This window comes from Acomys russatus, chromosome 2 (genome assembly GCF_903995435.1).
Source record: "Acomys russatus chromosome 2, mAcoRus1.1, whole genome shotgun sequence".
Classification (NCBI taxonomy): domain Eukaryota; kingdom Metazoa; phylum Chordata; class Mammalia; order Rodentia; family Muridae; genus Acomys; species Acomys russatus.
In genome coordinates, this window is record NC_067138.1 from 89721812 (window position 1) to 89747112 (window position 25301).

The window sequence follows — 25301 nt, forward strand, 5'->3', positions numbered from 1 at the left end:
TGCCCAGTGGATGGACTGGGAACCAGGCATATATGAAAGCCTATAGGGGATAGTCTCACGTAAGCCATCATTGCACTGTTGAAAAATTGGAATATATGCTGGGCAAGGTGACACAGGCCCTTAATTCCAGTACTCAAGGGGCAGAGGCAGGTGTAGCCTTGTGAGTTCCAGGCCAGCCTGGACTACATAGTAATTCCCAGGACAGCCAGGGCTATGTAGAGAGATCCTATTTTAAACAAAACAATACAAAACAAAACACCCAACAACAACAACAACAAAGAAAATTGGAAGAAATGTGAAGTTGCATAGCATAGAACTTGACATATACTATATACTTTATGCTACCTGTATGTAAAGTATATGTATTAAAGTGTGTATGTTAAGACTTCATTGGGTGGATCGCTGTGAGTTCGAGGCCAGGTTGGTCTACAAAGTGAGCTCAGGACAGCTAAGGCTACACAGAGAAACTCTGTCTCGAAAAACCAAAAAAAAAAAAAAAAAAAAAAAAAAAAAAAAAAAGACTTCATTTAGCCTGAAGCCTGTACACACATCTTATTACAGCTATGGCCAGTTGTATGTTTTCTGTTGCCAGTATGAATGAAAGGGAAGATTTATTGTTAGCCGGGAGGAAACAGCACTGGAAAGGCAGCAGGAAGCTAATAAGGGCCTTTGACTGACACAGAAGAAGTTTGAGTTTTATCCTGTAAGCAGGATTAATCAAGATAGGGACATAGTCAGAGCTATGCTTCAGAAAGACAGTTTCTGTTATAGCATATGGAAGGAACAAAGGGCCAGAGCCACTGAGAGCAAGAGCTATGCCAAGGCTTTTCAGTTCTGTGACTTGACATCAGATGCCATAACAATGGAGCACCTGGTACTTGAGCCTTCTGGGGGAGGTCACGGCTGGTCAAGGGGATGTGAATCAGCTGGGGCCTGACTCTGAAGCTTACACATGTACAGTCTGCTGTAACACTCCCCTGTGCCGCAAAAACACACCTGTGCCTCCAGGCCTCCTTTTGATTTTTTTTTAAAATGTTTTTTAGTCCTTTCATCTTATAGTTGTCAATTAAAAAAACACTCTACTTGTTAATTGCTAAGTGTACGGAGTGACTGATTACAAGTGTCTGGGAAGGGACAAACAGGGACCAGACACAAAGCTTCCAGTAGCACGAATAGAAAGAAGACAGAAGGCGGACTTCTTGGATGTAGAACTGAAATCTTGAAGAAAAATTAAAATAAAGTTATTTCTGTATTTTTCCCCTGAGAGCTTAAGCTTTATGAACAGGCAAAAGGATAGTTTGGGCAATTTATGATAGACGGAGACAGTTAAATTTTAGATTTTTTGTTTGTTTGAGGTTTTTTTTTTTTTTTTTTTCCAAGACATGGTTTCTCTGTGTAGCCTTGACTGTCTTGGACTCACTTTGTAGACCAGGCTGGCCTAGAACTCACATCGATCAGCCTGCCTCTGCCTCCCGAGTGCTGGGATTAAAGGCATGTGCCACCACCACTGGCAAGTTTTAGATATTTTGATGTTAATACTGTCAGCTAAAACTGGCCCTGGGGCACAAGTCCATAATCCTAGCACTTGGGAGACTAGGGAAGAACCGACCAGCAGGCCAGCTCTGCAGGAAGAGCCTGCCTGAAAAGAACAAGGAAGCAAGCCTAAGCACTGTCACCACTACCACAGCAAAAATACTCCAAGGCAAAGCTCCCCAAAACAGAACTGCTGAAATAAGAATTAAAAATTCAAACTCAGATATGAATAATCAAATTTCAGTCCCTTCACTTTGGAAGGACCGAATAAGCTTATGAGGTATGAAGGAAGGCTGAGGGCAGACTGTCCCAGCAGTAAACTGGTGGGGGGGGGGGGGGGGGGAGAGAAGGGAGAGAGAGAGAGAGAGGAGGGAGAGAGAAAGAGGGAGGAGGGAGAGAGGGAGTACTCTGATACTGATCCTCACCTAAGGTGGGGAGAAATCTGAGGGGGTCCTGGGTTTGGTAATGAGGTCATTACTGAGGTTGTAAGCTGCTTTGAGGGAGTGGTGGGGGCGGATCTAATTTTTTTCTCCAAAGGATTGGTAGGAAGAGGAGCAGGGGCTTAGGGGACAGCTGAAGACAGCAGGGAAGTGGGCTGAAGAGCATCTCATTGTTTATAGTCTTTAACCAACCACGAGACAACAGACCTGTAACTATGAGAGGAAAATAGAAACTCTCTAAGGATTCTGAGGTGAGCAGATTCATCACGTAATTGCCATCATTTTCGTTAGCTTTGTTGCTAATATAACCTGCCAGGCTCTCTGTGATCCGAGTGGAGCAAATTTCTCTAGGAGATCTTTTATTCTTTCTCCTCTGCACACAAAGCTCTGCTTTTCTCCCCAAAAGCCTCCTGCTTTTTTTTTTTCTGGTCCAATTTGCTGTTACTTTGGTGAACCGATTACTTTACCTTCCTACACTAGACTTTAAATTCTCCATAAATTACTTCCATGTTCTCAAGGTGGACGTTAACAGTCCCTTTCCCTGATCTCCACTGCACTTGTATTTTATATCTTGCATTTCTGCCACCTAGCTCCTTGTTGGGTACCTGCCCCCTATTCTATAAAAACCAAGTAAGTTTGTAAGGCTTCATGTCACCCAATTTTTCTTTAAAAAAGTGTACAATGTAATACACTAAACACTTAGTTTTGCAGTATAATGCTTTCTTCTGTGATGCCATTAAGACATTTTGAGCTGATGTGTGGCCCACATTTTGTAAAGCCAGTAAATCCAGGATACGGCAGGGGGATCCAGAATTTGGGGACTGATTGGGCTACATAGGGAATTAAGGAAAAAAAAAAAAAAAGCAAAACAAACAAACAAGCACCAACCCAAACCAAGAAGACAAAAGAGAGGAAAAAAAAAATCATACCCAGAACAAAAACCTTGCAAATAACAAAACTAAAGCACACATGAGTTTTAAAAAGCTCTAAATTACCATCAAGGCCACACAGAGAAACCCAGAAGGAGCTGGGGTGGGGCATGTAATCTTATTTATTGCAATTTTTCATTTGATTCCTCAGTAGCGTGGGCTACTTTTGTTTGTTTTCCTTCAGTTGTTGTTTTCGAAGCAGTTATATTTTCTGGCTAAAGTAGTAAGAAGCAAGGAAGACCTTTTAAAAACTAACGACGTGGGTGGGGCGGGCTGGAGAGATGGCTCAAAGATTAAGAGCACTGTGTGTTCTTCCAAAGGTCCTAAGTTCAATTCCCAGCAACCATATGGTGGCTCACAACCATCTATAATGAGATCTGGTGCCCTCTTCTGGCATTCACGTACACATGGGGGCAGAGTGCTGTATAAAAACAAAAACAAAACAAACAAAAAACCACCACCACCACCACCACCAAAAAACTAAGGACTGACCTTAAGCCAATTAAAGTTTCTCAGCAGTGCAAGGATCAAAGTTTTAATTTATTTGCTTTAAAATGTGTTCGCTTGCCGGGGCGTGGTGGTGCACGCCTTTAATCCCAGCAGTCGGGAGGCAGAGGTAGACGGATCACTGTGCGTTTGAAGACAACCTGGTCTACAAACTGAGTCCAGGGTAGCCATGGCTACACAGAGAAACTGTCACGAAAAACGAAAACCCAAACCAAACAAACAAAAAACATTGTTGGTTTTCTAGAGTGAGAGCTTGTGAGAACGACCCCAACACCTGGTTCCGGCTGATTACAACCAACCCGTGACAAGTTTAGCATAAAAGGCTCATTTTGTATCAACACTTATGGAAAGAAGGTAGTTAGTGGTGGTAAGGATAAAAACCTTTCAACAAAATCCCGCCAATTTGCATGGTTCTTTGGGGAATAGGCTTTCAAAAGGCAAGGAACAAAAGAGGATTTGCTTTTCCAATCCCCGGAAGCGGCTACAGGGAGACCCAAAGCTCTTTATAAATTGTGGGCGGAGGGGCTGGGCTCACATCTAGGCGAGATGTAGCACACGCCAAGGCTCCGAGGCCTTATTTGTCATTGAATCCAATTCTGCAATATTTATAATAAAAAACGTTCAATAGCATCGGAGAACAGACCTGCATTTTTCCCCACGCAAGCCGAGATACAAAGGGGATGGATGGGAGGAGGAGACAGGCTTTGTGCAAGGGAAAGTCTCTGGGGAGCGAGTTTGCCACCTGTGCCCGAGCTGGGGCGAACTCTCCTGGGGGACGCTGGCCCCGTAGCGATCCCAAGGGGTTTCCCAGACCCTGAGAAGCAGCTTGGAAGCTAGTTTACAGAGCAAGGACGGGTTGCTGTCATTGGAAGGCAGGGAAAAAGGGGTCTGAAGCTGGAATTTAGCACGTTTAGTGTGTCGTGGGTGTTCTGAGACTAGGAGGAAGAATAAAATAATCGGTGCTGGAGCGCGCACTGAACGAACCGCGCTCCCGAGCCGCTCGGGCGCTCTGCGCACGCCCGCCCCAGCGTTGGCGCATGCGCAGGCCAGTCCTCCTGGCGCGGGAGCGCGCTTGCGCGCGATTTCGCGTCCGTCTTCCCAGCGCGAGGCCGCGTTCTCTGAGTACGCGCGTCTTCTGGAGCGGCGGCTCGGGCGGCGGGAGGGCTGGAGGGAGGGCGGGACGCCGCGGGTCGCGGAGGCGAGGGGCGGGCCTGCCAGGGCGGGGCCAGGGAGGCGGAGAAAGTCCCGGCCGCCCAGAGTCCAGTCGCGTGTTCCCAGCCCCCGGAAGTGGCCGTTGTAAACTTCACTTCGTAGACTTTCTCCATCCTGGTCCTAGAGTCCACCGGCTTTCCTCAGTTGTCACTCTTTTCTCCTGAGGCTTGCCTGGCCTTCCGCCCCGAGACCTGAAGCTGCCCGGGGGTCGTGGGTGTGCAGGCGGACCACGCGAGTCCGAGGTAACCGCGGGCTGTGGGTGCGTGGAGACGAGCGCCCGGGGCCGGGAGGTGCTGAGAGGAGACTGGGCTTGCAGTGAGGTCCGGGCTTAGGGACGCTCGCTGGTGGGGACACGCCTCCAGCTCCATCCTTCGCCCAGGCTCTCCGCCCACCGCGAGAAAGATGAGCATCCTCCGTGCTACCCGGAGGACCAGCGGAGGCGAGAGTCATCTGAGCTCTTTGAGATCAGTCCCGAAGGATCACCGCTTTTTCGAGTTTTACTTCCCTTTCATTTAAATGCTAGCCACACATTAGGCACCCTAGAAACGTTTGATAAACAAAACAATGAGTTGTGCCAGCTTTCTTTCTGCACCTTAGGCCTACCCACTAGGATCCTTAGGAAGTTTTTAAAAACCGAATTTTGTGTACAAGCGCTTTTTTTTTTTTTTTGACTGTTTAATCCCTTGCGATAGTCATCTTAGGCAAATACATAACTAATCAGAGTGGATATCAACAGTTTTTAAGGCTTTACACATCGATGTTTTATACTTCTCACAATGTTGGAGAAAAGAAACTGCCGTTTTGTTCTTTGCAATAGCAGTGCTTAGTAATGACCCAAACAGTTGTCGAGTCGGAAATGAACGTGCTTTCCAGTGAAAGGCAGAGGAATAAAGGCAGTGTAACCTGATCCTAGGGAAAGTGAAGGCCTGGAGCTTTCTGTGTAAATCCTGGCTCAGCCGTTATTAGCTGTGACAGGCAAATCACCCAGCTGGACCTTAGGGTTCTTTATGTCGGATAAGCAACTGGGCTTAGTCTTCAGGGTTCCTTTTAACTTTTTTTTGGTTCAGTTCATTTATCTTAGTCTTGTTTTTTGGAAAGCCTCACTTCAGTTATTTTTTTCAGGGGTGGCGTGAAAGGTGGTGGAGACTGGACAGGAATTAAAGGCATGAAAGTGTTCTGCTATTGAGCTGCACGCCAGCTCTTCAGTCCCCCCCGCCCCCCCGAGTGAAAAGTGTAGCTGCTGACACTCCCTACACAGGTGTAGTGACTAATGAACGCAAAACTGCATAGGGGGAAAAAGATGGTCTTAGTAGGAGGGCGTCTAAGCCCTTTACTCTCGATTTGAAAAAGTCTGACTTGAGAACAAGTGGTTGAGTCAAGGAAACAGTATTATCCGGTTAGACACCCAGGCTGAGACCATACTGGAATAGCGTCATGAACACAGGTTGTAATGGCGGAGGGGCTGGCTTAAATACTTGCTCAAACCTGCTGCTGGTTGGTGAGTTGGTGTTCATCGGTTTGAAGGGGGAGGAAGGAGAGATTAGGTTGTACTCAGGGAGGCTTTTCTGGAGAAACATTAAGTCCTCTTCGAGGCCATGGTGCTGTTTTCTTTGTACAGAATCGTTAGAAGGCAAGATGTGGCTCTTGCCACTCTTCCTCTTCCTCTCACTATTCCTGTCCCTCTCTGGGGTACACCTTTCCCCCCTTTCCTTCTCCCCACCATGCTCATTTAATAAACTCCTCTACAACATTAAAAAAAAAAAAAAAAAGAAGAAGAAGAAGAAGAAGAAGAAGAAGGCAAGATGTGCATATGCGTTTTAGTTCTTTTAGTGAATGTCTTGGTATAGGTCACTCAACATTTGGAAAACTCAGTTTTATCATCTGTGAAATGTGCAAATAGTCTCTCAAGGTTAAAGGGAGGATGGGATGGAGAATGCTTAGCTCTGTGCATAGTAGGTGTCCCATACTAGGTTCTGACTTTTCATCCACTCTTTACCTCTTAAAAAATTTTATTTAATTTTATATGCATTGGTGTGTGGGTGTCAGATCACCTGGAACTGGAGTTACAGACAGTTGTGGGAATTGAACCTGGGTCTTTTGGAAGAGCAGACAGTGCTCTTAACCACTGAGCCATCCCCCCTTCCCCTGGCTTTTCGAGACAGGGTTTCTCTGTGTAGCCTTGGCTGTTGTGGAATCACGTTGTAGACCAGGCTGGTCTTGAACTCACAGAGATCCTCAGAAATCCACCTGTCTCTGCCTCCTCAGACTAAAGGTATGTGCCACCATCTGGAACCTTTGAGAATCCCCACCCCCACCCTCAGCCAAGGCAAGGTTTCTCTGTGTAGCCCTGGCTGTCTTGAAACTTTCTCCATAGACCATGCTGGACTCAAACTCCAAGATCCACCTGCCTCTGCCTCTTGAATGCTATGGTTAAAGGCATGTGCTACTACTGCCTGGCTCTTTTGTTGATTTTTATGAGGGATAACACAGACCTACAACTTGAGAATGAGGCTCAGATATGCTTCTCCTACTTTATAACATTGTTTCTTTCTGTATATTAATGCTATGGGACTTTGCTTTGAGTTCTTTCTGTTTTCTCCTCCAGTTTGGTTCCCTTCCCTCCCTCCCTCCCTCCTCTCTTTCTTTCTGCTCTGCTTAGATTTCAGCCACAGGAGTTTCTCTTCAGCCCAGGAAGGACCTTACCAGGACTGTTTTGAGAGTTCATCACGCTGAACCAGCTCTTTCATGACTGTTTTATGATACGTGTCTCAAGTGCCCACTGTTAGAATGGGCAAAGTTCTCCCACTTTGATCTGCTGCTCTCAAATTGGCCTGTAATAAATGTCTCTTTTCTCCTCAGGGTTCTGTCAGATGCAGCCTTGTCCCTCTGTGGTCTCTAAAGACTCCCACTGCTCTCTGTAGCTTTCTTGACTGATGGTGTTTTGCTAAGTATTCTCCATGGTTGGTTGGATTATCTGGTTGCTTCCTCCTCCTCCTCCTCTTCCTCCTCCTCCTCTTCTTTTTGTTTTTTGAGACAGGGTTTTTCTGTATATCCTTGGCTGTCCTAGAACTCACTCTATAGCCCAGGCTGGCTTCAAACTCACAAAGATCTGCCTCTGCCTTCTGAGCGCTGGGATTAAAGGCGTGTCCCACCACCACCCAGCTTGTTGCCTTCATTTTACAGACTCACTTATTTAAATGAAAACAGATTATGTTATAGAAAAACAAACACCAGTAATCCCAGCACTTGGGAGGTGAGGGCAGGAAGATCAGGAGTTGAAGGCCAGTCTCCGCTACATAACAAATTTGAGGCCAAGCTGAGCCTCATGAGACTGTCTCAACCAACCAGCCAGTCAGTGTGATGCTTAGGCTTTTAATCCTCACACTCAGAGGCCGAGGCAGGAAAATCTCTGAGTTTGAGGCCAGCCTGGTTCACAGAGTGAGTTCTAGACCAGTGAGGGCTACACAGTGACATCCTGTTTCAAAACAAAACAAAATCAATCATCCAATCAAATGTTCCAATACTGAAAACCAAAACAAAAAGAACAAAACCAATGAAAAGCAAAGCAAGAGCCTTAAATCAAGATACTTGAAGCCAGAAGTAGTTTGAGAATCCATCCTCCTATTGTACTCTTGTGCTACTCAACTTTTTTTTTTTTTAAATAATTTATTTAGTTTTATTTTGTGTGCATTGGTGTGGGGGTAAGAGTGTCAGATGCCTTGGAACTGGAATTACAGACATGTGAGCTGCCATGTGGGTGCTGGGAATTGAACCCAGGTCCTTTGGAAGAGGAGACAGTGCTCTTAACCACTGAACCATCTCTCCAGCCCTGTGCTACTCAACTTTAAAAACTTTCCCCTTGTTTGACTATTTTCAAGCTACCAAGATTAGTTCTATACTGTTGTATAACAAGTTTCCAGGAACTTAGTGTTTTAAAACCATGTACACTTGGAACATGGCTTTATTAATTTGCCGGCTATTGAGACTACCTTTTGCTGTGTAGCTCATGCTGGACTAGCATTTGGGAACCTCCTACCTTAGCGTCTCAAGCGTGGGCATTACAGGTGTCCTCCACCACAGCTGGCCAACAGCATGCATCTGTTATCACAGTGTGTATTGTTCACTAGTCCTGGTGCAGGTTAGCTGGTCCCTCCGCTTGGGGACTCACACGATGCTGACTGGGCTGTATTTTCACCTGTAGTCGACTGGGTGGAATCTGGCCCTTACTCAAGTCCTTTTTTCTAGTGTGCTGGCTGCTTGAGAGATCTACTTGTATGTTATCTGATGGGTGTTGTGCTTCCTGTGGCCCGTCCTTTAGGTCGTTCATAGCGTGGCAATTTGCTTCTTTAAGGATGGTAAGCTTTTTGTTTTTGTTTTTGTTTTTGGTGTGCTGGCGTTTGAAGACAGGCTTCTGCACATATGTGCAAGTGCTGTGCTGATGAGCTATGCACCCACCAGCAAGAGTCTTATAATCATAGCAGTGTCATCCTGTCAGCTTTGCTACAGAAGCAAGTCACAGGTGGTTCCTTCTCAGGTGCAGGATAGTACATAAGAAAGAATATAATACCCCTTCACTGGGGGCGAAGATGTGGGGACCATCTGCTACCCTGTTATTAGCCATGTGAGTGATCTGATCTGGAGACTGGGGGAATGCTGTGGGGGGGTCTTCAGATGCCTGTGTCTAGAAGACTTTAGATCTGAAGATGTTAGATGTCTAAACACACAGAAAAAATGAGTTCTTTCAGTTTGCTTGTATTGAAACAAACTCAATACATTTGCTAACTATTTCTACACCTACTTTTAGTCCCAAGACAAAGAAAAATAAAACAAAGATAAGCATTTTTAAGGTTATTACTATCTAAAAAACTTCTAGGGGCTGGAGAGATGGCTCAGGGTTGAGAGCACTGGGTGCTCTTCTAGAGGACCTGAGCTTAGTTCCCAGCACCACGCCACTCTAGTGCCACAGGATTTGGCTCTCTCTATTGGCCCCTGAGGAGATCAAGCACACATGTGGTGCACAGACATATATGCAAGAAAAATACTTATACACATTTCAATGAATACATAAACAATTAAGAATTAAAATTTGGGGCTGGAGAGATGGCTCAGCAGTTAAGAACACTGACTGTTCTTCCAGAGGTCTTGAGTTCAATTCCCAGCAACCACATGGTGGCTCACAACCATCTATAATGTGATCTGATGCCCTCTTCTGGCCTTCAGCTGTACATGCAGGCAGGTATACATAATAATAAATAAATCTTTTTTTTTTTTTTTTTTGGTTTTTCGAGACAGGGTTTCTCTGTGTAGCCTTGGCCATCCTGGACTCACTTTGTAGACCGGGCTGGCCTCGAACTCACAGCGATCCGCCTACCTCTGCCTCCTGAGTGCTGGGATTAAAGGCGTGCGCCCCCACACCCGGCTTAATAAATAAATCTTTAAAAAAAAGAATTAAAAATTACTTTTGTTATTTTTGTGTGCTGGTGAGGATCAAAATCAGGATCCCTTGCTTGTTAAGTGGGTGTCTTGCATGTTTAGTCCTTCTAAAGTTTTTTCCCAGCGGGTAAAGTTGAGATCTTTTTATACCTTTGGACTACATATATACACATGTGTAGAGACTGTGTATGTGTGTATTGCCCACCCCCCACCCCCCAGAAGTGAAAGCCTTTGCTGGCTTGGAGAGATGGCTCAGTGCCTAAGAGCACTTGTTGCTCTAGCAGAGAACCGAGGTTCAAGTCCCAGCATCCACTCGATGCTCACAACTGTCTGTAACTCCAGTCCCAGGGAACCTTACACTCTCTTTTGACCTGCAAGGACACCAGACATGCACACTGTGCACTTACATAGCCTTCAGACAAAATATTTATACACATAAAATAAGAAAATTAAAAACAAAAGAAAACAAAATCCTTTGCTGTGTGTACCAGGAATCCCTGGACATCATTCTAAGCACTGAAGATTGTGTTTCTGCTCGAGCCCAACTCTTCTTGCAAATGTTCTGAAGGGTGCTTGTTTGGGGTCTGATCTTTGGGAGTAGCCTGGTTGTGTGAACTCATGGTCCAAAAAGAACAACAAAACCAAACCAAACCAAAAAGCCAACCAACTACACACACACACAAAACCCCCAACTAATCGAAACTAAATCCTGCCCAAAACATGGCTGACTACTGGTGCCATCTTCCCCACGTTCCCTTAGTGGGTGACTGGTCCTGGGTGAGTCACACAGCTTCTCTGGCGCAGCTCACTTTCTTCCCTTGAGGCAGGGGTAACAAATGCGGGGGAAGGTCACAGCAGCTGCACTGAGTCATCTGTGACCTTGCAGGAAGAACATGGGCTTTGGAATCATAGGTATTGGGGATTTGGTCCTTTAACTTGGTTACTTTTGTGAAGATATTTCTATTTTACTCTCTTGTGTCTTCATTTTGTCCTTTGAAAAACCAAACCAAACCAAAAACAAACAAACCAAAAAAACAAAACAAACAACACCCCCCAAAAAAACCACCACCACCACAACAACAACAAAAAAAACCAAAAACCAAAAACCAAAAAAAACCCAACCCAAACTAACAACAACAAAAAACCAGGGAAGCCCTTTCATTGTAGTCTTGTAGGGAGCAGAGTTCTAGATGTTTGAACTACAGTTCTGGATGCTGCAGTGGGTGCCCAGTAGGTGAGTTTGTCACCACTCTTCTTAAATTTAGTTATTTAGGTCACTGGAGAAATTATATTTTTCTGGACATGGCTAAAATTCCATCCTGTTTCCCCTGAACTAAATTATTCTTTGAGCTGCACAAGTCACCGTTTGGTGGAATCGGGATTTCTCAGTACCAGGATTTTATTTTGGACTTCATTTACTTGAATGAGTTTCTCTCATGGTCTCTTCTGGGGCTTGGTTAGCAGGGCAGAGGCAGAACATGTTGACATCTTTTCTCCTCTTGCTTTTGTCTTTTGGGTACCTTTATACCCTCATAATATCACCAAATGGTTATTTTATTATGTCTTTTTCCCAGACCAAATTACTCAGTCATTCCCTTTTATTGGAGATCATTAAGCTTTTCAGAGTTCCGTGACTCAGTAATAAAGCTGATAGCAGCTGAGTCCTGGGTGTGCTGTCTGTAGGATTCAGAAGGTGAGAGCTTGCCGCAGCTCCTCCCTTTTGGGCAGAGGAAGGATGCTCAAAGATTCCCAGTGTCTTGCCTAAGGCCATATATCCTTGTAGGGTACTGGCTGGATCTTGCTTCAGGTCTCTGAGGTTAAAGCTCCATCTTTCTTAGGACGTTGGCTTTTAGGGACTATAAGGAGGTATTTGTGGGATGTTGACATTTGCATTAGTGTTACCTTTGTTTAGAGGGGTTAGCCAGAGATGCCTGCCGTAACACTACTTGATTTACATACTTGGCTCTGTGTAATTTGGAATATCTCCAGAGGGTCAGCCAGAGCAAGTGACAAACACTTCTTTATTTCCTGCTTCCTCTTTGGAGGAAATGGGCTAAATTACTGCATTAATATATAAAGGAAGATCTTTTGAACAGACATGTAAGGAATGTTGTCATGGTGATGCGGTTTGATCAATAGTGGGGTTAAGGCTTTGTTTTGCTCTCTAGGTAGCTGATATCTCTAGCTGAAGATGACGGTGTAGTTTTTTTCCCCCTAGGACTTATTAACACACCAAAAGACATTTCTGTTTTTGTTTGTTTGTTTGTTTGTTCTTTTGAGATAGGATTTCTCTGTGTAATAGCCCTGGCTGACCTGGGCTCTTATAGACCAGGCTGGCCTTGAATTTACAGAGATCCGCCCATCTCTGCCTCCAGAGTGCTGGGATTAAAGGCGTGTGCTACCACACCTGGCCTTGACTGGATTCTAAACTATCGTGTTTTATTTCTTTTGAGTTTTTGAATAAAAATATCTAAAATTAAGGAACAAATTGTTACAACATCATTTGTTTGGGAGTATTTTGGCATCTTCAGTGGCAACATCGTGTTAAAATATCTCATTTATTTGAGCTGAATTCTGGGTCCCATGATTGGTACTATATATTCCTTTCCAAGTGCAAGAATAACTTGTTATTTTTATTTTTATTTGAGAAACTATGGCTGAACGTGCTGGTGCACCTGATGGCAGAGGTAGGCAGGACTCTCTGAGTTGGAGGCCTGGTCCATAGAGCTAGTTCCAGGACAGTCAAGGTAACACAAGAAGCCCTGTCTTGAAAAACCAACCATTCAGGCTAGTGAGATGGCTCAGAGGTTAAGAGCACTGCTTGCTCTTCCAAAGGTCCTGAGTTCAATTCCCAGCAACCACACAGTGGCTCAGAACCATCTATAATGAGATTTGGTATCCTCTTCTGGTGTACATGCAAGCAGAAATCTGTATACATAATAAATAAATTTCTAAAAAAAAAAAAAACTAATCAATTAAAGTTTCTTTTTTTTTTTTCCCAAAGGATTTGTTAATTATGTATACAATGTTTTGCCTGCACACTAGAATCTCATTATAGATGGTTGTGAGCCACCATGTGGTTGCTGGGAATTGAACTCAGGACCTTTGGAAAAACAGCCAGTGTTCTTAACCTCTGAACCATCTTTCCACCCAATTAAAGTTTCTTTCTTTTTTTCTTTTTGGTTTTTCGAGACAAGGTTTCTCTGTGTAGCCTTGGCTGTCTTGGACTAACTTTGTAGACCAGGCTGGCCTTGAACTTACAGTGATCTGCCTGCCTCTACCTTCTGAGTGCTGGGATTAAAGGCGTGTGCCACCACCGCCCGGCTCAATTAATAAAAACATCATCATCATCATCATCATCATCTTTTGAGACTGAGTATCATTTATCCCAGGCTTGCTTCTGTTTTATTAGTAGCTGAGGATGACCTTGAGCTGGTTCCCTGCCTCCCTCAGGTGCTGGGTTTATAAATGTGTGCACCATATCCAGCTGCTGGGTTTACAGGTGTGTGCACCATATCCAGCTGCTGGGTTTACAGGGGTGTGCACCATATCCAGCTGCTGGGTTTACAGGTGTGTGCACCATATCCAGCTGCTGGGTTTACAGGGGTGTGCACCATATCCAGCTGCTGGGTTTACAGGTGTGTGCACCATATCCAGCTGTACAGTATAGGTTTTTTGGAATTACTTGTGTCCTATTTTACATAATAATTTAAACATTAAGAAATAGGCTATAGATCAAAATGAAAATCATCTTTTCAGGATTCAGATATAAAACTGCTGTTGTATTGTTTATTATGTTAACAGACTTTAGTCCATCTATGCTGTAAGTCACAGACATCACCATACGGAAGTATAGCATTAAGAAACAGTGGGGTATTTTGAAACAGTTGGAAGACTTACCATGAGTTTAAGCACGTCAAGTAATGCCACTACTGGGGATACCCAAAGGTAAGCCTTCGGTCTCTTCCTTCAGTTGGAAAAAGTTTTTTTTGTTTTTTCCCCAAGACAGGGTTTCTCTGTGTAGCTTTGGCTGTCCTGGACTCACTTTGTAGACCAGGCTGGCCTCGAACTCACAGAGATCTGCCTGCCTCTACCTCCTGAGTGCTGGGATCAAATGCATGTGCCACCATGCCAGGTGTAAAATGTTTTTGATTGCAAGAACCAGAGAGAATTAAGTGGGCAATGAAGCTAATTGCAGGGATTCTCCTGGGGGTGATTAAGGAGGTAGGCTTCCTGGGACTGAGAGGCAACAGCACCTTCTAAGTATAGTACTGGCTCTCGGGACCCCTTGTTTTTGTTTTTGTTTTTTAACTGGGTTCAAAAAGGTCTATGTGTCCAAACTGTCTCTTCTCGCTATTGACTTGCTTATTCTCCACACTCCTGACTTTCTCTCCTGTGTTTCTGCCTGTTTTCATTTGTGCTGGCCATTACTCTGCTTGCAGTAACCTCTGTAGCTCTGCCTCCTTCCTGCACCTCGGACGGGACCGCCTGAGCGCTCCATTAGTTTTAGCTCTCACTAGGTGTGGTTGAGTGTGCATTTCAGGAAGTCAAATCTCATGGCTGGTGTTCCTCTTCTTCCTGTGCCATGCATTCCTTCTCTCCGTGGTAAGATGCTTTGCTTATTACCTCTGATGGATGGGGTCCATAGTACAAAATGGACCATTTTGAAGGGTGTGATTTTTTTTTCTAAATGCATTTCTTAAGAAAATAAGTTTAGTAATTCAAAGTATCTTGGCGTGGTGTCTGTTGCCTGCACTCTTGGCACCCAGGAAGCAGAGGTAGTTAGATTTTTGTGAGTTCAGGCACCCTAGTATATAGAGCAAGTGTCAGATTAGCCAGGAACACATGGCGAGGCCCTGCTCAAATAAACAGCAAAACAGGGAACTAAATGTTAGAACTTTTTTAAAAAAAGATTTATTTATTTATTATTATGTATACATTGTTCTGCCTACACAAACACCTGTAGGCCAGAAGAGGGCATCAGGTCACACTATAGATGCTGTGAGCCACCATGTGGTTGCTGGGAATTGAACTCAGGACCTTTGGAAGAACAGGCAGCATTCCTAACCTCTGAGCCATCTCTCCAGCCCCTGATGCTAATTTATTTTTGTTTTTGTTTTTCTCAAGATAGGGTTTCTCTGTGTAGCCTTGGCTATCCTGGACTTACTTTGTAGACCAGCTTGGCCTCAAACTCATAGGGATCTGCCTGCCTCTGCCTGCCAAGTGCTGGGCTTATAGGCATATACCACCATGCCCAGGCGTGATGCTAAAATTTTTAAGAAACCACCAAATTTATTGGATAATTTTACATCCCTGACGGCAGTATTTAGTTTCTTCATATCCTTGTCAGCACTTTAAAAATTACTTAAGTTTTAAATAGTTATTCTAGTGAATGTAAAATGATACATTATTATGGATTTAATTTGGATATTTTCAGTAATTAATGATGCTTAGCATCATTACATGTGCCTTTGGCCATTTGCACATCTTCTTTTGTGAAATGTCGTTTCTGCTCTTTAACCAGTTTAAAATTGTTTTTTTTATAACTGAACTCTAAGAATTCTTTGTATGTTCTGGATTAAGTCCTTTATCAAACCATACAAGCATTTTATCCCATTAAGTAAATTGACTTTTCATTCTGTTGGTTTCTCCTATGGTGTGAGGGTGCTGGTTCTGCTGGAGTTGCAGTCCAGGGCCTTCCTCTGCTGGCAGCTGCGCTGCTGCTGAGGTACATGTGCTCCCCTCTTTCTCCGGGAGTATTCTGAAGTGAAAATGTTCGTAACTTCTAAGTTCTACTCATCAATTCTTTTTCTGTGTGGATTATGCTTTTCATTTTATATCTAAGACATCTTCAATTAACTTAAGGTCATAGATAACTTTTCTCTTATTTTTCTTTCAGGGAGTTTTATGGTTTTATTTTTATTTTTATTTTAATGTTTGTTCCACTTTGTTACTTTTTGTGTATGGTGTGAGGTCAGGGTCTAAATCTATTGCTTTGCACATAGATAGCCAGTTGTCTCAGAACATTTGTTAGTAATACAATTTTTTTCTTATTGAACTTTCTTAGCACTGCTGTTGAAGATTGCTTGACCATATAAATATGGGCTTTTCAAGAGTCTAAATTCTGATAATCAGTTAATTTTTGTGATATTAGGTTCTTCACACTTTTGTTTTCTTTTTCAAACATATTGCCTGTTCTTAATTAAATACCACCTTGTTTTGATTATTGAAATGTGTCAATTTCTTATTGCTGACAAATATTTGAGAACTTTAAGGAAGAGAAGGCTTATCTGTGTAACCTTGGCTGTCCTGGACTCACTTTGTAGACAAGGCTGTCCTCGAACTCACAGAAATCCACCTGCCTCTGCTTCCCAGAATGCTGGGATTACAGGCATGGGCCATTGCACCTGACTGCTTCCTCCTCTTTTCCCACATCTTGGTTAAATTTATTATTCAATATTTACAGTGTTAAAATCATGACAACTTTCAGCTGAGTTAGCAACATGTGGTATAATAGCCACTGTGAGGCCACTGTGAGGCCAAGCAGCAACAGTGACCTATACTTCATGTTCTTTGTCAAGTTGGACATGAAAATTGTCTTCGTTACTTTTCTATTGTGATAAAACACCATGGCCAAAGCATCTTTGGGTGGAAAGGACTTATGTCAGCTTACAATCTCAAGCCACACTTCATCCCTAAGGGAAGTGAAGGTATGGACTGAAGGTAGCAACGTGGGGTCAGGAACTAAAGCAGAGGCCGTGGATGGGTGTTGCTTACTGGCTTGCTCCTCCTGGCTTGCTCAGCCTGCTTTCTAGGGGTGGCACTGTGTACCCCCCGTGGGCTGGGCCCTCCCACACCACTCATTAAACAAGAGCATTTCTCATAGACTTGCCTACAGGCACATCTGATGGAGGCATTTTCTCAATTGAGGTTCCTTTTCTCAGGGAACTCTTTCTTGTGTCAGGTTGACAAAAACTCAACAAGGACAAAGTAAACAGCTGCTGTCCTCTAGTCTTCTATGCTTTAAGCCATGGTATTTGGCCTGTTGCTTTCCTCACTGCCTGCTTGGAATTCATAGGTTATCTACCTGTTTGTCCCTTTCTACTGTTTTATTGCTGTGACTTCATCTTTCCTTGTATTCTGTACTTGGGAGCTCTTACCTGTTGTTGTAGTTAGTATTGTTATTTGTCAGGGAAGGCATATTACTTTAGTTTGCCATTTTAAAGCAAGAAGGTGCATTTTTTTTGGGATTTATTGATTTATTATTATGTATACAGTGCTCTGCCTTCATGTACGTCTGCAGGCCAGAGGAGGGCATCAGATCACATTATAGATGGCTGTGAGCTGTCATGTGGTTGCTGGGACTTGAACTCAGGACCTCTGCAAGAGCAGTCAGTGCTCTTAACTGCTGAGCCATCTCTCCAGGCCCAAGAATGTGCATTCTTTTGTTTATACTTTCCTTTTTTATAATGTGTATTACATTTATAGTAATTGAAAAATATTAAAAAAGACGTCTCGCTCTTCCAAAGGTATCCAGCACTTGATAATTGGCTGGTTTATATACAAATCTTGAACAGTGTAGTATATTTTCAGTGGACAGTATTTTGTTACAAGCACAATATGACTGCATTTCCCCCCACATTCCATTATGTAGTGGACACATGTTTACTAGGTTATGAATTTATTATCCTAGAACCTTATCATATTCTGTTTTTAAAATAAGCTATGAAAAATGTTAGATTTTTTTTATTGCATGAGAATTATATTTTATTATGACCTTATTTTGTAGGTTGAAAAATCCCTCATTGGATGTAAAACAAATGCTTAAAAATGAAACAGAGTCAGATATCACTGCTGATCTCAGAAAGAAGCTCCATCGGGCTAAGAAGGAGAAACTAGAAATGACAACTAAGCACAACGCAGAGGTAGAGCTCATTTCCCTCCCAAGTAATATAGAAAGGGGTGGGTGAGGCTGTGCAGGGGCAGGTGACCTTCTGACTTTGAGTTCCAGGACAGCTAGGCCTCTGTTACACAGAGAAATCTGGAAGAGCCAAAAGCAAACCAAACCTAAAAACAAAACCCAAACACATAGTACTTTTACTTTTCCTCAAACTATCAAAATTTTATTTTTATTTCTTTTACAAAATTTATTTCATATACTTTTCTGTAGGACTTAGGCTGTTGAGCCAAGAGCTCTAAAGCATTTATTTTATTTTATTTTATATTATTTACCACATCACAAGCATTAAGTTTAATTTAGTATATAAGTTATTTATAAATGATCAATTATTTAGCCATTGACTATATCATAATCTTAGAGTAAGAAAGGATATTACAGATCAGCACATCCTAGTTTTCCCAGCCATTTCTGTCACAGTACCTAAAGGAATGTTACAATTAGATAGCCCTTTGTTAAAATCTGTGTAATATTGTGACTTTTATTATTTTATACTGTTGTTGATGTTTTAACTAAGAAAAATAACACAGTATTCACTAAATTGTACTTTGTTGCCATTTGGTTCTTTTTTATTTTTTTATTTTTTGGTTTTTTGAGACAAGGTTTCTCTGTGTAGCCTTGGCTGTCCTAGACTTGCTTTGTAGACCAGGCTGGCCTCAAACTCACAGCGATCCCCCTGCCTCTGCCACCGGAGTGCTAGGATTAAAGGCCACATTTTATACATACATTTTGATGTGTGTGTGTTCATATGACTATGTGTCATGTGTGTGTGGGTTTCCTCAGAGGTTAGCAGAGAGTGGTGGATGCCCTGGAGCTGGAGTCCTGCGTGCTTGTGAGCTGCCCATCCTGATGCTCAGAACAGACCTGGGGTCTTCTGGAAGGGCAGCCAGCACTCCGCACCAGGAACCCCCTCCAGAGCCCTGTTTGCTTCTTGAGAGCATCTAGGAGATGAAAGCAGAGGACTACACGGACTTTTAAATGTTGATTACGCGTCATGCATGTTTGTCATCTAGGCGTGATTTAGTGATTCACACGAGCATTTTTTCTTTTGTTTGTTTAAAAAGGCTTTTCCTCTAGTGGAGTCTTTGTTGCCTAGTAAAGCAGTATTTCCTTCCCAGTGTTCCAGGAAATGCCAATTCATGAATTCCAGTAAACACAGAGTGAGCTTTTGCTAAGAAATGTAAATGCTTGTGTGTGCAGCCTAATTATCTTACAGGCATGTTTTAGTGCCAGTTCATGAGCCCAGGAATCTGTTTTTAGCTGTCAGGCTACGAGAGCCAGATTGCCAGGTTGCGGTCTGAGGTGGAAAAAGGAGAAGCGCAGCGGCAGCGTCTGGAGTACGACCTGGCTGTCATTAGGAAGGAGGCTAGTCTTGGAAGGCGGGCAGCTGAGGAGGCGCAGAGGATTCAAGAAAAGCTCTGTGGTAAGGCAGCTTCTCCTCTTCCGAAGCTTCGTTCTGCATGCTTGTTCGCTGTTGCACACCCATAGTGGATCTCATGTAGGGTTTTCACTCATGGGACTAGTTTATGTGTTGGTAAAATGTTTAAATTCTTTTGCTTCCACGTTGGGGATTTTACCCAGGGCTTTGTGTATAGCAAGCAAGCACTCTGTCACTGAATTGGGTTTTCAGCCATGTATTAACTTTTGGGGGCTTTCAGGTATAGGGGAAGGGTGTGTGTCCCAGGATGGCTCAGACTTGCTGTGAAGCTGAGGATGACCTTGAACGCATGCTCTTTGTTGCTTTCACCTTGGAAGTGCTGGGACTACCGTGTGTCCCACTGCTCCTGCTTTACGCAGTGCTAGGGTTGACTGGGCACAGGGCTTGCGAATACTAGTCCGTACTCTCCCAGCTGAACTCTAACCGCAGGCCTGTTAATATTTCATACTGCTGCATGAATGGAAAAAGAGTACAGAATTCTGCTGGCTGGGGCTTTAGGATACTTGCTCTTTAAGCAAATAGGCAAGAGCACAAAGGAGTTGTGCTTGTGTCCTGTGGACACTTTAGGTCCCTTTGTAACATATAGTTTGGGTCAAAATTTCTATCCAGACAGTCTGCATGTTCAAGAAATACTGCAAGTGAATTTTTGATGATGTAGGTTTATGTGTCACTGCATTAGAATATGTGCCTTAAAAAGAAAAAGGCACCAACTTTAAAACTAAGCCTTCTGCTATGTAGGATTTAGTTATAAATAAACTATTTAAGAATAGATAAATGCATACAAATGCACTTAGGTTACTATATAACTCAAAGCAAGCATCCAGATCATGTTGTAGAAAAGTCCCTAAGCAAATATTGTGTTGTATTTATATAATGAAATGTTAATCAGCCATAAAAAGGCACCAAATAAACTGGGCATGGTGGTGCACGCCTTTACTTCCAGCACTCCAGAGGCAGAGGCAGGCAGGTTGCTGTGAGTTCAAGGCCAGCCTGGCCTACAAAGTGAGTCCAGGACAGCCAAGTCTAACACAAAGAAATCCTATATAAAAAAAATATGCATTTTTTGAATGAAAGAAAGGAACACACACACACACACACACACACACACCCCTATACATTCAAAGTAAGTAAATCTGTACCTGCAAATAGCTAGCTCAGTGGGGCAAACCACTAGCCTTGGAAACCCGATGACCTGAGTCTGATTCCCAGATTCCACAATGGAAGAAAAGAACAAACTTTGAGAAGGTTATTTTCTGACTTCCCATGTATCCCATTACATACATACATACATATATACATACATACATACATACATACATACATACATACATTACATACATACATACATACACACACACACACACACACACACACGCACATGCATTCCACAGCACACTTTTATACAATAGCAAGTCTTTTAAAAGAAAGCAAACTAAAAGTATGAGATCCATCTGCCTCTGCCTCCCCAGGGCTGGGATTAAAGGCTTTTTTGTTTGTTTGAGACAGACTTTCTCTACATAGCTCTGAATGTCCTGGAACTCTGTAGGCCGGGCCAGACTTGAACTCGTATCTGTCTGTGTCTGCCTCTAGAGCATTGGGATTAAAGGCGTGCACCACCACACCGGGCTGGATTCATTTTCTTGAACAGAGGGAAAGGTAACTGCTAGGGGCAGCTTGTGCTAGAGGTGCCCTTGACCACGGCATGCCTTCAAGAGTATGCCATATTGGCTCATAGCAGAACCACCTCCATCTGAGGGAAGGCAGAGAGGGAAAAATCAAAAAGTAGCACAGGCACAGTGAGTTTTTCTAGATTTTACTGAGGGAGAAGGTTAAATATTTTGTCTAGCCGGGCGTGGTGGTGCACGCCTTAATCCCAGCACTTGGGAGGCAGAGGCAGGTGGATCACTGTGAGTTTGGGACCAGCCTGGTCTTCAAAGTGAGTCCAGGACAGCCAAGGCTATACAGAGAGACCCTGTCTCAAAAAAAAAAATTGTCTAAAGATGGTGTTGTAAATAAAGCCAGCTCCATTGGTTAGGTTCTTAGGCTCTCAATGAATTAGTTTGTGGTTAGAAGTATATTGATTATTCTACCATATTCTTAATAGCTCAGAATTCAGAACTTCAAGAAAAGGTAAATGAGATTGAGAATACACTTCAGGCTTCCCAAGAGAAATGGAAAGAAGAATGCAGGAGATTTGAACACCATCTGGAGGAAAGAGACAACATAATTCAAAATTGCAACCGGGAATATGAGTTACTTATGCAGGAAAAAAGCAGGCTACAAAAGACTCTACAGGTAAAATACTCACATAGTGAACGTTTCTTCATACAATGCCCATTGAGATGGACATTACATCAAACTCCCCTTGGGTGCCCTTCGTTCCTTCCCTTTTAGAGGCATTTTTATGTATCTCCTGTGCTGTGCCTCAGCATTGCATTAATACGTGTAGTGTTTATTTTGTGAAAAGCGTTTGAGATCTCTGATCTCAGTGGTAGAGTCCTTGCCTTGACTGAGGCCTTGGGTTCGGTCTCCTGCACCATAAGTAAATGGCAGAAAAACAACAGAACTAAACAAACAAGGTAAAAATGATAACCAAAATGAAAGCAGCAACTACTTCCCTGGATACACTGTAAAATGAAGACACATATCGCTTTTGTTCTAGCAACATTAAAATGTGAGATGTAAAAAAGTGTGGGTTCTAGATTTCAATTTGAATATGCAATAAATACAGAAATTATGTGTTTTAAGCATCTTATATAGAGCATATTCTATGATGAATTATAAAAGGCAAAATATTTAATTTGTACTAAGGCTATTGTGGGGTGTATATTTCCATAGTTTTTGTCCTTTTTTTCCCTTCCCTACAGTATAAGTGGGCTAAAGTTGAAGTTGACAAGCGACTTAGATAGTAGATATGGAATTGAGTATATGTGTTATGATTTTGAAGTAATTATTTATTTATGTATTGTTTTGTTTGCTTGTTTTTGTTTGTTTTTGAACAGGGTTCCTTTGTGTAGCCCTGGTGGTCTAGAAAATTCACTCTGTGGACCAGGCTGGCCATGAACTCAGAGAGATTTACCGGCCTCTGCCTCCTGAATGTTGGGATTAGAGATGTACACCACCAACTGCCTGGCTATAGTAGTTTAACTTTTTTTTTTTAAGAAGAAAAGAAAACTAAAAATGTTCTGTATTTACTTTGAGTATACATTGTTTTTCTGCATTGCTGCATCCTTGGGTGGTCTCAGGGACTTGCCCTGACTAGAGAGGCAAGAGAATGAAAAAAGAACCAAGGGACATAGAACAGCGCGTGTTGGATGTCCTGGGCTCTCTGATGGAGAAGTGTCCTAGAAGGCGGGGCCACTACGTATAGCTAAGCAAGGAGGCGGGGCTACTCCATACAGCTAAATGAGGAGGCGGGACTACTACATATAGCTAAACAAGGAGGCGGGGCTACTACATACAGCTAAATGAGGAGGGGGGTTACTACATACAGCTAAACAAGGAGGGGGGGTTACTACATACAGCTAAACAAGGAAACAGGGATACTATATACAGTTAAATAAGGAGGTGAGGATACTACATATAGGTGTACAAGGAGGTGGGGTTATGGTGTACAGGTGGACAAGGAGGTGGGGTTATGGTGTACAGGTGGATAAGGAGGCGGGGTTATGGTGTACAGGTGTACAAGGAGGCGGGGTTATGGTGTACAGGTGTACAAGGAGGCGGGGTTATGGTGTACAGGTGTACAAGGAGGCAGGGTTATGGTGTACAGGTGGATAAGGAGGCGGGGTTATGGTGTACAGGTGGACAAGGAGGTGGGGTTATGGTGTACAGGTGGATAAGGAGGCGGGGTTATGGTGTACAGGTATACAAGGAGGCAGAGTTATGGTGTACAGGTGTACAAGGAGGCGGGGTTATGGTGTACAGGTGTACAAGGAGGCAGGGTTATGGTGTACAGGTGGATAAGGAGGTGGGGTTATGGTGTACAGGTGTACAAGGAGGTGGGGTTATGGTGTACAGGTGTACAAGGAGGCGGGGTTATGGTGTACAGGTGTACAAGGAGGCAGGGTTATGGTGTACAGGTGGATAAGGAGGCGGGGTTATGGTGTACAGGTGTACAAGGAGGTGGGGTTATGGTGTACAGGTGGACAAGGAGGCAAGGTTATGGTGTACAGGTGGACAAGGAGGCAGGGTTATGGTGTACAGGTGGACAAGGAGGTGGGGTTATGGTGTACAGGTGGACAAGGAGGTGGAGTTATGGTGTACAGGTGTACAAGGAGGCGGGGTTATGGTGTACAGGTGGACAAGGAGGTGGGGTTATGGTGTACAGGTGGATAAGGAGGCGGGGTTATGGTGTACAGGTATACAAGGAGGCAGAGTTATGGTGTACAGGTATACAAGGAGGCAGAGTTATGGTGTACAGGTATACAAGGAGGCGGGGTTATGGTGTACAGGTATACAAGGAGGCGGGGTTATGGTGTACAGGTATACAAGGAGGCAGAGTTATGGTGTACAGGTGTACAAGGAGGCGGGGTTATGGTGTACAGGTGTACAAGGAGGTGGGGTTATGGTGTACAGGTATACAAGGAGGCAGAGTTATGGTGTACAGGTGTACAAGGAGGCGGGGTTATGGTGTACAGGTGTACAAGGAGGTGGGGTTATGGTGTACAGGTATACAAGGAGGCAGAGTTATGGTGTACAGGTATACAAGGAGGCAGGGTTATGGTGTACAGGTATACAAGGAGGTGGGGTTATGGTGTACAGGTATACAAGGAGGCAGAGTTATGGTGTACAGGTATACAAGGAGGCGGGGTTATGGTGTACAGGTATACAAGGAGGCAGAGTTATGGTGTACAGGTATACAAGGAGGCGGGGTTATGGTGTACAGGTATACAAGGAGGCAGAGTTATGGTGTACAGGTGTACAAGGAGGCGGGGTTATGGTGTACAGGTGGTCAAGGAGGTGGGGTTATGGTGTACAGGTGGTCAAGGAAGTGGGAACAGTCTCTACAGGGGAACAACCTTCAGGTCCTGAACATCTGGGGAGAAAGGTATGGTGGACGTTTTCTGCGCACACTGCCAACATTTGCACTTGTGCCCTAGGAAGACTTTGCGTTCTTCTGAGCCTAACCTTGGGGAGGCTTTGCCACTCTCATGGGGTTGAGGCATTGGTCCTTGACATGGCTGTGCCTGTGTCAAACAGCACACATTTACTCAGAACTTTACTTGCTCCCTATACTGCATCTTCACTAAGAAAGGATTTTACCAAAATGTCAAAGTTTTGTTACAAGTGTCCCCAGATCCACTTTTATTTTCTCCCTGTCAATAATCCTGCCTTGTCTCTTGGTTACCTGTGCATTGCTGTACCCTAATGTTTGAGAGGTGGATGTGTGTGTGTGGCTAGTCTATCAGTCCTCGGTGGACATGTGTTACTTTGCCTGCATAAAATGTGACAGTAGGAGGAAGGAAGGCTGGTAGTGGCAGAATCCTTCCATCAATTAGCCTGCACCTGAGGGTATCAAATCCTACTTAGGCTTTGAGTTTAGGCTATGGTCTCTGTGCCCCTCTGCACTGAGATCCTTAGAGGAGTGTGGGGTTGAACAGGGGTCACTTTTTAGTCCTGGGGTAGGGGAAGCCTCAGGCTCTTTAGTCTCTTCCTGCTGAAAGTTATGAGGGTTATATTTACAAAACAACCCATGTAGTCAGATCTCTTTTTGCCTCACATAAACCACAGACCCCTTCTCTCATGGTAACAAGGGCTTCATTTTAGACCTGTAGGCTAGAAAATTGATCTTCACAGGAAACCTGTATTTTATACTAAGGATTTAAACCTAATTAGCTCTTATAAATGTG

At 43.6% G+C, this 25301-nt stretch overlaps 1 protein-coding gene across 1 annotated transcript; it reads left to right on the top strand.

Annotated features, from left to right (window-relative positions):
• Positions 1 to 13861: 13861 nt before the first annotated feature.
• Ccdc171 (coiled-coil domain containing 171) lies at positions 13862 to 22605 on the top strand. The gene is made up of 5 exons (XM_051163900.1): positions 13862 to 14002; positions 17844 to 17979; positions 19272 to 19434; positions 21554 to 21744; positions 22452 to 22605. Exons 1-5 carry the CDS (start codon positions 13956 to 13958, stop codon positions 22464 to 22466), a joined length of 552 nt encoding a protein of 183 aa, XP_051019857.1. The 5' UTR covers positions 13862 to 13955; the 3' UTR covers positions 22467 to 22605.
• The last annotated feature ends 2696 nt before the right edge of the window (positions 22606 to 25301 follow it).